General features: G+C 38.5%; 2 protein-coding genes across 2 annotated transcripts; both read right to left on the bottom strand.

Moving 5' to 3' along the window:
- Positions 1-942: 942 nt before the first annotated feature.
- LOC106921223 (delayed-rectifier potassium channel regulatory subunit KCNS3-like) lies at positions 943-4,611 on the bottom strand. The gene has a single exon (XM_014992764.2). The coding sequence runs from the start codon at positions 4,568-4,570 to the stop codon at positions 3,215-3,217; it is 1,356 nt and encodes a 451-aa protein (XP_014848250.2). The 5' UTR covers positions 4,571-4,611; the 3' UTR covers positions 943-3,214.
- Positions 4,612-5,339: 728 nt separating this feature from the next.
- Positions 5,340-18,019, bottom strand: wdr35 (WD repeat domain 35). Its single transcript, XM_014992763.2, has 28 exons — positions 17,611-18,019; positions 17,419-17,536; positions 15,792-15,863; positions 15,241-15,333; positions 15,028-15,156; positions 14,728-14,861; positions 14,312-14,477; positions 14,079-14,224; positions 13,746-13,871; positions 13,290-13,475; positions 13,126-13,161; positions 12,976-13,036; positions 12,060-12,204; positions 11,608-11,677; positions 11,323-11,376; positions 10,983-11,092; positions 10,649-10,868; positions 10,478-10,558; positions 10,125-10,261; positions 9,372-9,575; positions 9,148-9,294; positions 8,722-8,854; positions 8,504-8,614; positions 8,002-8,166; positions 7,397-7,537; positions 7,093-7,249; positions 6,041-6,281; positions 5,340-5,777 (listed from the first exon to the last, which is right to left on the bottom strand). The coding sequence occupies exons 1-28, from the start codon at positions 17,632-17,634 to the stop codon at positions 5,627-5,629; spliced, it is 3,558 nt and encodes a 1,185-aa protein (XP_014848249.2). The 5' UTR covers positions 17,635-18,019; the 3' UTR covers positions 5,340-5,626.
- Positions 18,020-18,167: the final 148 nt, after the last annotated feature.

The following is an 18,167-nucleotide window of genomic DNA, read 5'->3' on the forward strand; positions in this document are numbered from 1 at the left end:
AAATTGCAATTAAACAGGAATTAACTTATTTTCTACATGTAGTAGAAAAAGGTATATTTCAGCTTGCACTTGTTTTATGTGTGCAAAACAACAGTGTAGAGGCTTTCCATGGTAAAAGACTCAAAATAATCCTGAAGTGTTACAATAGACGTCCTTGTATCCTGAATAAGCATTAGCAATTCCATTACTCCTTTTAAATTACAGAAACCTTCAGGTAATAAAATTGTCTATAGTAATAAAAGGGAACAGAAAAAGCATTTTTTCATGAATAACTACTTAACAGAAAATATCAGAATGTCATCAGCATATACCGTGATACAGCAGCTGGCACAAATGTGCATGAAAATAAAAAGTAAAAAAGCCCCAGTCATTTTGCTCATACAGTAAATTTATTTGGAAATAACATTTGTCCACATGTGGCTGTGAGCTAAACGGTGTTAAGCCAAGAATATCTATTTCTCCTGAAAAAGGTGATGTAACTTGGCTGATGCCTCAGCAATAAATGATGCAAAAATAATCCAGGAGTGAGGAAAGATAATAAGTCATGATGTCCTGAAGAACAATAAAAAACCCACACCACTTCACCTCTATATTTCTAAAATACAGACATTTTCAAACACTCATATTGTCATAAGTGTGATAAAACACAGAAAACCATTTTCAAGAACTCAAATTACATTTTTAAGTCATGACTCAAACTGCTGTAGGATTCTCAGTAAACAGATAACATACAATGTCATAATATCATCAACATAGATGTTTATATATTATCTATCTTGCAGTTGTGTGACTTAGATGAAGACATCAGGTATCTACAAAAAGCTGAAAATCTGCCCCAAGAGAGTACATATTAAGAGAAATATTTGTCCACATCTCGCTGTGAACTATATTGCATCAGCATGACTAAGAAATAATGACATATACAGATTTTGACATAAAGACAAAATTATCTTCAAATTTTCAAAATGATAAGAATATCTTTAAACTATTCCAAAGAAATATAAAAAATATCCATGCAAAAATGTTTCAGTATGAAAATACTAGTTAGGCCTAACTACAGCGTTTCACATAAAACCTTGATCTTTTTTGTTAAACTGTGGCAAATCTAGTTCAACTAGACACAACTAAAGATATTCTGTTTTGGAGAAAAACATGAAAGGAGCATCAGAAAAAGTTCAGTCACTGTTGTCAAGTTGATCACAAACTGTTTTTTTTTTTTCAGGGCCGACAAATGTTAACCAGCAGAACTAAGTTTATTATGCGTGGAGTGTATTACTAGAAGTTCAAGACCTTGGATGCAACACCAATTTAGGCTGAAAAGATCAGTTTTTGTATTTTTCATAAATTTACTGATGACACACATTTTACATTTTAGAATTGAATTTAAGTTTGGATTTTTAGTAAAATAGCAACAATAGGTTATCTAGTTCTGATCATGGATCATTTTATCATGTTATTTCTGGCATAAAGACGAGTTTTTGTATTTTTATCAAGTCAATGATGGCAAATAAGCATATTTTAAATTTTACAAGGGCATGCAAGTTTGGATTTTCAGACAAAATAGCCACGATATGTTCTTCTGATCATGGATTCTTTCTAACTTTCTATTTCTGATTATTTTCTGGTTATTCAGACTAAACGTTTGGATAAAAAGTAACCACACATGAGAGAGCAGGATCATTTTTCATACAAGACTTTTGTCAAAAGGGTTCAACTTTGTTTTTGATTCCGTTTCCTGCTAATAAGAATTTTGGTAAAAAGGCTGAGGCTTCTTCTTCTGGGTGCAATGGCAAACATTTTAGCGTTTGCTGCCCTCAAGTGGAACTGTTGTGGAATTACAACACAAAGAAGAAGGCTTGGCTTTAATAACCTGAACTACAGGTTCACTGCGCTGCATCATTGCTCGGACATGCACGCTTATAATGTTTGTTTTCACTATGATTCAGAAAATCTTTCACCTGCAACACGAAAGAAATGTTCTATTGTACAGAATTGAAGAGAGCTTGGTATGACATTAGTGAGACTATTAAGGTTGTTTCAGACAGAGTTTCATGACGTTAGCTGGGATTTAATGCTACTTTGTAAACAGAAACCCAGATTAACCACGAGAATTAAGGTATCCCGATTCTGATGGAATTTAAAAAGTTGAGTTTTTAGGCGTGGTCCTGTTGGGTCAGATAGTCAATTCAAACTTTTACAAGTGGTTTCTTGAATTTGACTGTACTACTTATACCTTCACAATATTTCCAGGACTTACTTGGTTCTTTCCCACAACTTACAGATTCCTTTACGTTCTAAGAACGGACAGAAAACCTTCAAAAACTTCCATTGAACTATCATGAAATGCACATACTACCTACTCCATTATAAGGTGAATTTAAAGTATTTTGACATTTTTGTTTGTTCTAAAACCTAAGATTAGATATAAATTTGTAGCTCTTTAATTTAAGACTGAAACATAATTTACACAGTACATAGGTTTTATGCTTCTAAATATGTAAGAAGGGCAAAAACATCTTTTTAGATTGAGCGTTCGTCACATCACACATAACTGAATAATTACATATATTTGCATTTGTTTATTTGTCATGAAAGAAAATCCTACCATACGTGGCTTAGACTCTGGAGGAAAGTGGAGTATCATCTGTGAAAAGGAAGGCAGTGTCTTTGAGGATGCCATTCCTTTTACATGTTCAACTGGTTTAATCAGCAATAAAATTGCAATTTTGCAAACTTGATCCTGTTATAGCTATTTTTACACACATCTCTATTGGTGGATGTGCTCTTTGTTGTTTTTATTTGCCCTGCATGTATTCTTCAGCAAGAAAGGATGAATGTAATCAGTTTTTGTACAGGCAGAATGTCTGTGTAAGGACCTTCTCGATTCTGAGATGGCTGCTGTCCTGCTGACGGTGACTTTCATGCAGAAAAGCAGTGAAATAAAATCAAAGTGAGGCACCGTGTGATTTAAAGTGTGAAGACGTGTCAAAGGAGGATGAACTAGATGTCTCTAAGTGCTGATTTAAATATTTATCTGAGCTGAAACCTCAGACTAAGTACTGACAGCTGCACTAAATGCTCTCAGCTGCCACTGAAACAGATTTGGATACAGATCAGTACACTCGCTCCAACAGTGAAGTTGGGAAAGAACTGTGTGAACGAATGCTCTGAAATTCTAATAAATATTTATGTGAATTCATTTACTCAAGGTGTTCTACCTCAAACTATACCGTCTCTGCCTCTGATGAAGCTTGGAAAACTTGTTGAAGATGTTAGTAATAGGAAGAGCAACAATAAGCAGCCCACAAACGATGCACAGGGTTCCTATCAGCCTCCCCGCTACAGTAACTGGGATTGTGTCACCGTAGCCCACAGTGGTCATGCTGATGGTGGCCCACCACCAGCCGACAGGGATGGTCTGCAGCTGTGACTCTTTGGACTCTCTCTCTACAAAGTAAATAAGAGCGGAAAAGAGAGAAACCCCCAAAGATAAGAAGAGCAGCAGCTGCCCCATCTCCCTGGAGCTGTGCCTCAGTGTGGAGCCGAGAGAGCGGAGTCCAGCTGAGTGACGGGCCAACTTCAAAACACGAAACACTCGGGTCAGCCTCAAGATTTGCACCACTTTGCCAACATTCTCCAGCTCTTTACTCCCGTCTTTCTTTGTGTTATCACAGATTAAAGAAACATAGAAAGGGAGGATGGACAAAAAGTCGATGATGTTCAGAGTGCTGCTCAAGAACTTCTTGGCTGAAGGAGCAACAACCAAACGAAGAATAAACTCTGCCGAGAACAGAAGGATGCAGATGTTTTCCAGCAGGACTAGCAGTGGGTTTTCTATGCGCTTTTCATCAGAGTCCCCCTGATGAAAGTCTGGCATGCTGTTCAAGCACATGGAAACAATGGAAACAACCACGGCACTCACAGACAACACAGCCAACACTTTGGCTGAGGTGGAGTAGCTGGGATTCTCAAGTCGAATCCAGATATTCCTGCGAACATTTGCACACCAGGAGCCTTCAAACTCTTCCAGCTCGTCCTCTAAAGCGGAAAGATTCTCAGCTGAGGAGCCTGAGCTTTGGCGGTGCTGATCATCATCCCTCTCATCCAAACATATCTTCCGCATCAGCTCCTGAAATCTGTTGCTGCAACACAAATCCAGGTGGTGCTCCTTGATTCCCCAGTACTCGAGCTCCTGGAAAAATGAGACCACACACAACCCGTCAACCAAGTGGAGCTTCCCTGTGAGGTAGAAGTTATGGAGGGAGCAGAAAAAAACTGGGTTGCGGTCGAAATAGAACTCGTTTTCAGAGGAGCTGAAGTCGTCACAGAGCTCCAAAATGGCTGCTCTGGAGGTGCAGCGCAGGAGGCGGGCGAGGCGGGTCTGTGGCAATCTCCTCAGGACAGAGTGAGCCATGCGCTGCCTGAATCCTCCGACATTGATGTTAATGAAGCAGCCATCAGCCTGGTGAAGGACTTTGCCGTATACCATGATGAAGCACCTGCTGCTGTCAGACTCCTTCCTGTTTAGAGCACCTGCAGACCAGAACACAGGTGTCATGTTGAACGTCATTCATGCACCACGTCTAAATAAAATACAGAAGACAAAATGTAAAGCCGGTAAAGCAGTCATTTCTACTGAAATAATGGCAGAGACTGATAGCATTTTTTAAAAGGATATTCTAGACAAAAAATGATTAGTGGTATCACTAACACTTATAAGAATAAACAAACATCTGTAACAAAGAGGCAGCATAAAGTTACCTGACCTTGTGTTGTCGAGTGGCTCTGCTCAGTCCGGACTGCAGGAGCATGTGAGCGAACAGCAGACTGAAAACTCTGCACAGCTTCTCCCAGGCTGGGACAAGCTCTCTTAAGATGTTTAAACTTTCATGTGTGATGCATGGACAGGCCATGGCGCTGCAGCTCGTGTGAGATCTCCAAGGATTTTAATATGCTTTGATGCTGGGCACTGACATTCTTCCAGAACCGTAAATGTTTAAACGATATTTATGCAACGGCAAAAGGATAAACAAATCTGCTCTGGTCTTTTTTTTTTTTTTTTTGAGGAAATATTGTTTAGAGTTAATTTCCATACCAGCTAAATTTCACAAACCACAGATAAAGCTGGATTTTTGAGAATACTGTGTGTTGTAGGGTGTCATCGGCATGAGCAAAGTCTGGGTTTTCACTCCTGGATCTAAAACCCTTGTTTCAAATCTCAGAGAAACAAAAGACAGAGACAAAATAAATGAAATTAAAATTGCTTGTTAATATAAAATTGAGAACTTGTATTATTTATTAAACAAATTAAGTTCTCAAAAAAAAAAAAAATCTGAGAATTTAGTGAGTGTATTTACTTTTGACTTTATTGTAAAACCAGATACAAACTTCTTATGCTTAAGAAATTAAAACATTTGAAGACAAAATATATTTAACTTTTAAACATATACAAAGTGAAACAAAGCTGTGAAACTGTCAACAGCATGTATTCATTGAGCTGCTTGTTTCTAATAACCACATGTCTGCCTTTTTAGGAGATCTGAACATTTAGCACAAAATAAAAGGCAGATGTTTAAAACGTCCCTTTTCTATCTGAAACAGAGTCCTGCCAGGCAACTTTTGTTCCTTACACTAGTGCACTGTGGCACAGCGGGCAACAGTTATATTTACTGATCTCCTGTTCCAATGCGCAGTGTTTACACACACTGCACATCCAAAACTGGTACTCCTGGATAGGACGACCGGTCACGATGCATGTGGGCAGTTTTCCCTCAGCTCTAATGAAAAAGGAAAAGCAGAACAGGTTGAAGGAATACCAGGAAATGCTGTGGCAACTTTAAAAATTCACTTTTCAAGGAAGATAAAGACCCCCTATGCTCTGATATGTCATTAACATAATCATACGTACTTCCAAGGATGGTCTTGGTGTTCTTTGCAGAAGGCTTATTGTTTATAGTGTATTGTTTTGAGTCAATACTCTAACAGTGGAAATGTCTATGGATATAATGAGGGTTTGATCTTCACACTGTGGCGTTCTCACCCCTCTGAAGAGTGCTGGGCCTCCACCACGCGGCTGTCCTTCGGGGGATATTTGGTGAAAATCTGCAGGGCCAAATCCTCGTAGAGCTGCCGCTGCTCAGAGCTGAGGCTCTCCAGAGATTCCAGCTTGATGAAGGCCTTTGAGCAGGTGCCAAAGGACCGGTTCGCTGCAGAACACAGAGCCAACAGGGAGTAGATCTCAACTGCGGGGATGAAGTCCTCGTACTCACGAAGATGAAGGGCTGTAAGATGGAAAACATGAGGCAAAGTTTAGTGGGTCTACAAACCAACAAATTTCCACTGAAAGATTTCCCAGCAGATTTAAGCTTTAAACTAACTGGCTTTGTCAACAGCTGGCGAATGAAGTAACACAAGACAACATGTCGTACATACAGAAAGCTCAGTTGAGTAAAAACAATCGTTACATCATCTTCATCTCATCTGATTTAGAAATGGGTTTGACTTTAAACTACAATTCTGATTTCTGAGACATTTAGTTATTCTGGAAATCCTAATGGAGTCTATAAAGTTTATTTATGAGTGATTGTGATTATAAGTAATTCATACGCCCATTAGGTTTAGGCAAGAATGAGCACAGATTGTTGTAGTGTGATTCCTAAGACTTACAAAGATATGATACTTTAGAAAATATAGTTATTGATTATATTGATGTTTGCACAGGTCCATGTTTTACATCTGATCTGCATGTTTCTGACTGTTACTGTAACACCATGAGGAGCTAGATGATTCGCAGTGGGGGTTTGGGAGGAGATTTTCTCAATGAAACATTTCAATGGATAATTTCAGGATAATTTTTGAACACCAGGTGGCAGAAGACTTCTAAAAATAATAATCTAGTAGTATTTATCTTTTAAAGACTGTAGAAAACGATCTGATGAATCTGGTTTGTAATTAACAGAATCTATTCAAACTCCACAAATATGAGCTGTTTTTTATCAATCATCATAAGGAATACCGTAATCATTTATACACATTTATATAAAATTATATTGATATATTTATAATTTTAGGTAAGTGGGAATTATTCCGCACCTGTGCGTGTGGCGTTCTCTGGGTAGCCTGCATGGAGCTGCCTCTGAGCGAGCAGGAAGAAGTGATACGCTTCAGCTCCACGCCAGGCGCTGTCAACGATGCGATTGTCTGACGACGTCGCATCTTCTTCCAGAAGGCCAGCAAGTGCGAATGTTGCCTAATGACAAATAATGATACACACAGCAGTACATAATGTTGATTCAGTAAGCTTGTGAATGGTCCAAAGCAATATTTGTGGTTAAGCTTTATTGAAGAAACTAACTACACACTAAATACAGGGTACAGATGAAGTGCATTAAATTACCTCTGACTTCTTCCCTTTGGCTTTGATCTGCTGGGATGCCTTCACCTGCTCATGGTAGTCCTCAACAAGCTGAGCTGCCAGAACGTAAAGCTTCTTGACCCGCAGAGGTCGACTCATTTTCTTTGCCTCCTTGTCCGCTACCTATAATCAGAAGTCCCGATCACACTCCTCAATTCACCGTTCGACATTTGCAAATAAAGTACTGTTTGGTTGGTAAGTGTAGATTACTACTAACAAACTGGAGCTGTGAGGAGGAGCCTGAACCAGTAAGAGACGTTAATCTTAGTTTTATTCATTGCTTTTAAAATAAAAAAAAAGAATGCCATCCAAAATGTAAAAACTTCCTGCTTGAACAGCCAAAAACACCCAGCAAACCCTGAGCCTGGAGTTCTTCCAGCAGCTCGTAAATCTTACTTGTGGCTTAGTAAGTTAGTGTCAATTTTGGCCAAATCTCACTCAGCCAAGGAGAGATTTTATCCAAGAAAGGTGTTTAATTCCAGGGAGTCATGAACAGACTTTTTGACCTGAATATAATAAAACATTTAAAAAAAACAACAACAAAAAAAAACTTGTTTGTAATGATAAAAATAAAACTTTAAGCCCACCTTAAACATGAGTTTAGCTGCATCAAGAAAGTGGTGAGCTTTCCGATAAAGTTCCACTGCTTCCAGAGTTTTATTTTCCTCCAGAAGATGAGAGGCATATTTGGAAAGGAGAGATTTGATCTCCTTCATGTTGTGAGCTCTTGCCAGTTCCACGGCTTTGTTCCACTGATGAAAAAGCAATTTAAAGAGAAAGAGCATCAAATCATTTTTTGATTAATCACTGCAAAACATTTTGCAGTGATTTATTTATAAGCAGCCCATATATAAAGGGCCGCTTATAAATGTAAAATTTAATAAAATCAAAAGCTCTAATGTTCATCATTTTACATTGTGTCAAACCAAAGAGCTATTGCAGCAAAGATAAAAGTTTTAGAGCAGGATTCACACTCAAGAGCCAAATATCTGTGAGCGGGTGGGCAGGAGGATCCAGGTTGGCTGATCCTGGAGGATCCGTGCGTCACTCGGAAACTCCGGCGCCACAGCTCATCCGTCTGGTTCTCACCTGGTTCAGATGGACGCATGTGTCCACCGCTGCTTTTGGCTGGTTGGACTTGAGGTAGGCCTTCACAGCCTGCTCACACATCCCCACTGTGGCAAACATCTCTCCGATTTCCTACACACAGATAGGCAATAAAATGGGATAGGATGTAAATTTACAAATTGTCCAAATGCCCGCAAATCTCATGGGAACAAAACATAATTTATTTAAGTTTGGTGCACCGGTAATAGTTTGTGATTTTCAGGGAGGTCTGCAGCTAGCTGCTCAAGGCCGTTGTAGTCCTCCAACTTGTAGTAACAATCTGCCAGCCTCTCTTGGTTACGCCCCTTAAGGTAGTATGGGACTGCCTTCACCCTTTAAAGGAAGATGTTTAAAAGTGAGAACAATGATTCAGCTCCTTTTTTACCCTAAAGAAAAAGAATTGAACGAAAAACGGGGTGGTGGAGATCAATCTTTTTGGCTACTCTCTTCTTCAATTGTTTCTTTTCAGAATCAAAATTTTCCCCATTTTCCTCCAAACTAAGACGTCATAATTCTATAATTACACAATAATCCACAAAGAAAACTTTTTTTGTTGTTGTCATTGTTTCTACTTGACATGTAGAAATGCTCCCAACAATTAGAAGATGAAAACTAGAATTAAATACCACTTCTGTCTGTCAGCAAAGTAATCTCCAATGCCATTATTGGCTTGGGCAAGCAGAGCGTCATCTGAGTATCCAGAGCCTGTGTCGAGAAGCTGCAGAACCTTGAACCAGTCTCCCAGCTTGATCCTTAGGTTGATGGCGAGATCCCTACCGAGACAGGCACCGTCACATATAAATAACGGATTGAAATTCAAGAGAAGTTGGCATAAAGTGTCTCCATCTACCTCCGATCCATATGCAGATACATGCTCTCAGCTTCCTCAAATCTGCCGAAGTAGGCAGCCACTTCGGCTTGTTTCATGGGCTCGCTCTGCAGGTTGCCCAGGCGCTTGACAAACTGAATGCCCGGGTAGTCTTTGCAGCGGACAAACGCCTCCTCGGCTGTCTTCAGATCCAGCTTTTGTAGGGCTGCCTCGGCCAGGAGGTGCCTGGTAGGTTAGCAATGAAACATGTAGAGACACTATGTTAAGTTACAAATATTAGGGCTACATAGCATGACATGCATTCATTTAGAATCAGTTCAGTTCAGTTTATTTAAATGCATACATCTCAAGATTTATGAAATAACTCTTCAGTGGAAAAGCCTAGAGTTGATGGTAAATATGATTACTATTACAGATTATGACTAATACATAAGGAAGGCTGGTTTTGTTGTTACAGCCAGTTTTTAAGTGATCCTGCAAGAACTGACACCTGACCCAGAGAACACACAATTGCAAACACTCACACAAAATGCTGTTTGTACTCATAGGGGAGCTAGACATTTCTGTTGGTAGGGTAAAGAAAAGTTCAAATATTAAGAACCTTTTAAAAGTGGATTTGTTTTATTACTTTAAGGTTTTCACAATCTTTTCACTCCAAAAAGTCAACATTACAGTGCGAGCTACATGTCTGCTCCAAAAAAGAAGAGTAAGTTATAAACATCAACAAAAGAAATCTGGGAAAATAATTCCAGCACCGCATTAAGAAAAACTCACCAGAGTCTTGGGTGAGGATTGTCTTCAATGAACTGTGAAGCGTCTTCAATGCCCACTTTCTCAATCAGTGCTCTGCTGTCTCTCAGGGAGCGGATTTCAAAGTTAAAGAGGTTGTCTTTGTTTGGCCGCTCTGGATTCTGCACAGAATCAACCCATGATCATCTGATGAATGTGCATGGACTGAAACTATGTAGTTATCTCAAGAAATGTACATTTAGCTGTTAAATGTTGACATGTTACATTAAAATAATTTTGTGACCAAATTTTAAGTTCACAATGTTTAAAATAAAAAAATTAAAAAACTGAGTTAATAACCATTGTGATTATTTCTTGTCTTAATTACTGTAGTTTACCTTCATAATCTCATCAAGCAAAACTGATTTGATTTCCAGATCCTCAAAGTTGCAGATGTATCCAGAGGTTTGAATGGGCTCCTGTTTAGTACAGATTTAGAGATGTGTTAACATATTCTAACTGTAAATTAGACAGCTGTACACTTGTTCTGATCACACTCAAAAGCTTACTTCCGGGTCAAGGTTCCTGAACACATACATCCTGGTTTTCTCCATCACCGCAAACAAATCCGGATTGTCATTTGCCCACTTCAAGTCCCAGACATCTTTACGCTCAAACTTGGACGGATCTCCTGCAGCGGCCTGGTCTCCTGTCCCTTCGCTTCCGGGAGGACGAACTTCCAAGTCCAACAAAGTCAGCAAGCCCGAAATGTCAATTATGGCCAGACGACTGAAGATGATGATAAATTATGAGACTTAAAATCAGAAATATAATGTTCTTAGATTATTGTTAAAACTTATCTTGGCTTATTCTGCAACACAGCAGATGTCAGTTAGTGGTTACCTGGAGTTGCAGTTTAGAGACAGATAATGAGCTCGGCTGTTTGAGGAATACTTCTGGACGAGGGCTACATTTGGAAGGGTGTATCTCTGGATGATACCGGACTCACGCCCCTGTAACAACAAAGACTTATTTCTTTTTTCTTTGAAGTGCCCTGCTGCTGAAATGTGCTATACAAATAAAATTTGATTGATTGATTTTACAAAGATATGTTTTTACACACGTGTGACTTTTATTTCAAAACTTTAAATCAGCGAGACAACAAGCTGACTGACAGTACAGAACTATTGCCTTGACTCACTGAATTGACTTCCTTTCTTCTATTAAACAGAAATGTACATACCACTATCAGGGTTTTATCTGTTGCTGTAATGCAGCAGATGGGATCTCGAGTTGTCTGTTGAAAATAAAGCAAAACAAATTGATAAGAAACGTAATACTTTTTGATTCATAGTGAACTCGTACAGCCATGTTAATTACATAATTAAAATCATCTTTAAGTGCTTTTGTTATCTTGAGATAGAAGGGAGGGTGCTATTTTGAAAAGCTTTTAGCGAAAGTGGAAACTTTACCAAACTGGGACTTTTGAATGCATAAATACTAAAGAGGGAAAACAAATATATCTTACTGCAAAGGCATTTGAAATATCTGGATCATCATCGTTGCCTCCAGATGGATTGCTGTCGATGTGATAGAACCTGCAGACAGCGGAAACTGGGCGCATGAGCAAGAAAAAGCACACAGACAAGGAGCTGCCGTTCCTCGGGTGTGATCTTTGGTCCGGGTGCGAGGCTAGTCTTGGCAGGGCAATAAAACACAACCATACTGTCTGGAACCTCAGTGGTACTTCATGAATGAATGAATCCTTTTCACTGTGCTCTCAGGGCCAACTCTTTGCACTGTAATGATGAGCCAGTAAAGCACAAAATAGCACTGTGGTGCTCCACTATAAGCGTTGACTGATGGGTTGTGTAGAACGCAGAGATTTATGAAAACATGTTGTTTTCTTTCCTAAATATGTGTGTAAACCTTCTCACAGCTGATAATAAGGGAAAATGTAATAAACATGTCTGGACTCACCTCTCCCTGCCCCCTTTCTTGGTTCTGGTCACTTGGTTGATCTCCAAGGCGGTCAGTTTCTTTGCCACTCTGTATTGCCACAGATAGAAAGCTTCTTTGGAAGCAGTGATGACATGTGTCCTCGTCATGGTAACAAATAATGGTTCTAACCAGAAAGAGAAAAAATTCAACATGCAACCTGCTTAGCTTTTGGCAGCTTGGGATGAAATTAATTTGTGCCAGCTTTTACTCTGTTATTTTACAGATTATGTGCGAAAAGCACTCATATACCTCCAGACCTTTTCCATATTTTGTCATGAACCACAAATTGTATTCAACATATTGAACAGAGATTTTATGCATTCAGTTAACACATAACAGTGAAACAGACAGAAAATGAGGCAGGGTTTTCAAACTCTTCACAAATAAACCTTTTGAAAGCATGCCAAGGATATGCATTAGGCTCCCTTTACTCTGGTACCCCAAGTGAAAACAATTGCAACCAACTCCCTCCAAAATTTGATCTCTGTATCGACCCAGCTGGTCTGTGAAGGATGTTCTCTAATCTGAGTGACCCAAAATTACTTTACAAAAAAGAGCGGCCAAACATTTGTTGAACTGGTAAAGACAGGCAGCTGCAACCAAAGAGAAGAAATTGTGTCCACTCAGGAGGGCAGAACACATATGATAACTTGTAAAAGAAAAATATAAAAAAAATAAATAATAAATAAATAAAAAACAGAGATCCTTTCCTTCCACTTAATAATTATGAGCAAGTTTGTGTCGGTGGAGCAAAAAAATAAAAAATAAATAAAAAAAAGAAAAAAAAATCCCAAAAAGAACTTTTGAAGCTTGTGGTTGTAATGCAATAAAACATTTACAAAGCACTTTATTCCATACTCTCAATAATAATTTGAAAAATCAGTATTAGACTAACCGATGTCAATGTATTTGGAGTCCAGAGGAGTACCAATAGAATTGCAGAGGATCAGGACGTACTGAAAAATAAAAAGAAGGTTATTATATGACCTAGATACCAAGACAGATCACATTATTTTGTAGTGCGAGATTTAAAATCCAACATTACCCTCGCAAGATTCATGGTTTCTGATCCAACATCGTCCTGTAAATCAGCAAATTAGAAAAACAAGATGAAAGAACAATCTCTATTTTCTAACATTAATCAAGTCACTGAGACTAAACGGAGCTTTTTAAAGTCATAGTAAAACCAATGTCTTGTTTCTTTATTACCTGAGGTTGTTTTTCATCGGCCTTGCTGGCCAGGATGCAGAAGTCCCCCGAGGTAGTGATAGAAATTAAGTTCTTGACATATTTCACAAACTTCTCGTTGTTTTTGGTGTCCCAGTAAACTACACAGTACTCCTGGCGCTCTGGCTTTGTGTAGGCGTACACCACGGTGCTGCAACAGTAGCCCCACTGGTGAAACACAAGGAAAAGTGTAAGAAGCATTACCCAAACCATCTCGGTCATTTCTATGTTCTCAAATCTCTTTACTTCTCTTGACACCAAAGACTTGCTGAGTAATTCAGACCTAAAGTTAAGTATTTCCCTGAAACAATTAATCCAAGTATACCTTACCTAGAAATCTTGAAACAAGCTTATTAGTGAGACCATCAGGATCTCTTGAATTTAGCAGTGTCTACCACAAACAATCTGCCAGTATTAATAAAGAGTGTTAGTATTTACTTTGTAATCTGGCCTTATGTTGGCAAAGTAGATGTAAGAGTCTACAGCCAGGGCGATTCGCAGGCCTCCTCCCTCCCATGAGATCCCAGATAAGTGCTTCCCGGATACTTTCAGAGTTCTCAGATGCTGCACACAAGCAATCACCAGGTAAAGCATTGAAAGAAACATTTTTCAACCATTTCATAAGATTTTTTAACCCCCACTTGTTACTATATTGGTGGTTATCATCGTTCTATTACTTTTCATATTTACTAACGTTATTGATTCTACCGTAGTCTTTGTGAAGTATAGAAATTATATTTTATACTATACTTTTTTGATATACAGACTTGCCTCTCCAAACGGTGTGTAGAACTGCACCACATTAAATTCTTTGTCCATGTTTGTGGCTCTGAGGGAACCTGCCACTGCCAGCACACTGCCACAGTGGTTCCACTGGATACTGATAACATTCATCAGAGCGTCGATATATACCGGGTCTGAGAATAAAGTAGTGTCAAGTGGCTGTTAGAAAACATTTCTCTCACATTCAAAATCAAGGAGTGAAAAGGTTTTCGGTTGCTCACTCTCATCATTCTCATAGCGCATGATCTGACACCTTCCATTGTCGAAACAGATGGCGAGGCACGGACTGTCCGGCTCACTGTAACCCCCAGCTCCTGCGTACCAGTGGATTCCAGCTAAACTGACAGCTCCGGTTGCCCCGGCGAGACAGCTGATGTTCATTTTCATCTGAAAAGTAACAACATTCAGAGTAAGCAAAAAGTAGATTGTGAAGCTGTTATACATTTTTAAATTGAGAAAGCATTCAGAAAAACAGTGGGTTCAGGTGGAACTGTCACAATCCTCACAAGATCTTTTATAACCAAAAGAATGTGTAACTTAATAATGTTCTTCCATGACAACATGAAAGACTGAAGGTTGTGCAGCTCAACATGGCCGAGTTTCACAATATATACTCCATTTAAGTTCACACACTCACGATGAAGTTTCCTTGATTGTCATAAATATGTACTTCGCCGTTGGCCATGCCGAACAGCAGGATCTTACTGTCAGGAGACCAAGCAACATGAGCAAGTTGACTTCCTTTCAACTCCTTTCCCCAGATCCGGTTGCCTACAAATGAATACAAAATGCAAGAATCATACTGAAGATGTTTATATCCATGTGTTCATAAAGCAATGAATAAATTTGTTAAAATAAATTAAACAATTTCATCTTTCTAAATGTGAACTTTTACTGCCTTAATGCTACGTATTGTTTTCACTTAAAGCAACAGTACCATCCACCGATCCAACAATGACAGCCCCGTCTTCATACACAATGCAGATCTTCTGACCGTCAGCGTTCCAGCTCATGCTCCTCACTACTGATTTGTTCCTGTTGTTAATCATCTCCTCGTACCATGCACCTTGGGACACAACAAAGGCTGACAACTAAGCAACACAAATTCGCTACAAAGCAAACAAAATCTTACTTTGGCTGCTGTCCTCACCTTTGTACAGCATCCACACAATAATGAGTCCATTCTGGTCACTGGTTGTCAATTTTTCATTCCGTTCATTCCAGGTCACTACCTGCACTGCACCTGAAGGTGTTTCAAGTATGAAAAGGGAGATCATTTTTATTTTACTCATTTTTGCTTGGATACTACAATTGGTATGAATATAAAAACATAAACATACCAACTACCAACATAAAAACAAATAATAAAAAAAGAAAAGAAAAGAAATATAAAAGAAAACACATAAAGCAATTACATATGCATTTCAAAAATATATTTTAGAATAGAGTGCTGGACTAAAACAAACGCAAGGATCAAACCCTATTGGCCGTACATCTTAAGAAGAACGATATTTCTTTGCAATATGTGCTACTACTGAGTCAGACGTAACTTATTCTGTTATACTATGATGCTGGATGTACTCAAAAAGTATAAATATCACCCCACAAAAACATTGTAAGGGAGCATTTCTTTTAGCGTGTAAATTAATTTCACTTCATGCAGGAACAATCATGCAATATAATGCTGAGCACAATACTCACCACCGTGTCCTTCCAAAGTCTGATTCATGGACAGGTTGCTGGGGGCAGCAAGACCTTTCAGTCTATTGTCGTCTAAAAACAGTAAAACCATTAATGAGATGATTTATTATTTATTGTGAGTTGTACAGTATCAGGGAAACATTTATTACTGCCTTCTTGTGATCACAATACTCAAAAATCTAATGTGACTGCGAAGTTAATACTTGCCCAATTTATTATGAGAATGCAGAACAAAATGGGGATATAATTACCTACAATTAAGTACACTCAATTTAGCTATTTGCTTTATGGATGTTTAAAAGCAACAGTTTTGATCAATTTTCTAGTACGTTTATCATTTACAGAACAACCAAAGGCCTGTCCCACCGATAGAGTGGTACCACTTGTGCTTATAGTGACTGAACATTGGGAGACCTGTGGTAAGCCTATTAAAGTTTCAGCAGATTTCTTTTAAACTGTAATGGCTATTGTTTTATTTCCCCCATAATCTCAGTCACACAAATGTTATGTAACATTTCATAAATACACCCTGACACATACAGAACATTAATCCTTACTACAATTACAACAGGTATTTAACTGAAGGTTGAGGTTTTCGGATTCAGCAAAACAAACTCGTGCATTATTAGGTAATGATGTCGATATAAAACAAACTCGCTCTACTTTATTTTTTTCTATAAGTGATATTCAAAAATATTCATACCTCTTCAACTATTTTACTTTTTGTATAAAGTGAAATTCTGTATGTACTATACACTTCCAAATATTTCAGTTTTTTGTGAGGTTTTTGTTATAAGGTCTCCAGATGTTTTCCCTGTCCAGCTTCCCTGTCCCTGCTTAAGAAAAGCATCTATTTTTCTTAAGCAGAAAAATAATTTTATTTTGTACTATCAGGTTGAGTTCAAGTAGGTAGATTTCAGCTTTTTGCTTCTGGGCCAAAAGGTACATCTTTATTCTCATCAGACCAAAGGACCTCCTTTCAGGGGTTTGCTGTGTCTCTGACATGTCTTGTGTCATAACATGTATAGTACACCAGTGTGAAACATTATCTTATCATCAAACTAAATTCTCCATAACAGCCATTTTCCCCCTTGATAACAAAATAGTGTTTCTAGTTGTATTTACTGCTCCTTAGCTGTTTTCATCAATGACTATTCTCTAATTGCCTTGTGTACCATGTCATGTCATTCTTTCTCTTTCATGTTGCATTGCATTAGAAGATATTTACAGTTGTTGTTGTTCTTCTTTCTCCCCATAACAGTCACCATACCTTTAAGTTCTACATGATCAATTCATAGTATTTTATAATAATTTCATCTCTTCTGATATTTTCCTTATACTCCTTGACCCTCTAATATTTTGTGAAATGTTCTTCTTTTCTGATACTTTCCCCATATTTTCTGCAATACTTCCATCCCCTTTTTTTTTTATTAATAACTGCTTCACATTTTCCGAGATGAATTGCTATTCAATCTCTCCCCAAAACATCTAGGAAATGTTTTACAGCTGATTTGCTTGTATCTATGTTTTGTTTATTACGGAGGTTTTTGTTGTTATTGTTTTATCACAGCACAAAGCAAGTAAAGCTGTAAAGAAACCGAACTCCAGTTTTAAACTTTCAACTTACCTGTCTGTGTTTCAAGCTTCAACACTCTGAGCAGACCATCTTCTCCGCCACATGCAATGAACCCTTGGTGTTTGTTCCAGGACAGGCATTTCAGATGAATGTTGTTGGGAATAGCGATCTACAGGACACAGGAACGTAAGAGGCAAGTTGTTTTCAATATGACACATACTGGTCAGTGGTTTAACTGCTCACCTTTTTGCTGAGGTAAATGAACATGGTGGTTGCTGGATAATATTAACTCTGACTTTAACATACGAATATACAATAAATGTCTCGGTGAGGAAATGTGACTCTTAAAACGAGCTAAAATTAGTCGCGTGGCCTGTTTGAATGCGTCGTTTTTACTGTAGCCCACACCGTTAGCTTAGCTAGGTTAGCTTTAAATACCTACGAAAACAAAAGGAAACACATTTTGTTTTTTCTAACTGTACATAGTAAAGCCGCTCTTTTGTTATAAGAAGTAACGATGGGTACAGCGTTTCAAAACGGTTCACAGACGAAGTTTTACTGCTTATGTTGACAGACTGGAACCATCAGCGGCTTCAGATTCCAAACGTCTCCCATGGTAACCATAGACCGGAAGCATCAAGAATTTCGTGCTACTGGTAGGTGTAGTTTTTCTCCTTAAAGTGCTGCGGTAGGAACTTTTCGACCTAATCGCCGAAAAGTCTTGCTCGTTTGCTTGTTGTTCTAAATGGGATTAGGCTTTGCAATACCTTGACTAATTATGAAATTTCCATCTATTCATC

This window comes from Poecilia mexicana, unplaced genomic scaffold (genome assembly GCF_051168715.1).
Source record: "Poecilia mexicana isolate PSO_F unplaced genomic scaffold, ASM5116871v1 scaffold_22, whole genome shotgun sequence".
In the NCBI taxonomy this organism is placed as follows: Eukaryota; Metazoa; Chordata; class Actinopteri; order Cyprinodontiformes; family Poeciliidae; genus Poecilia; species Poecilia mexicana.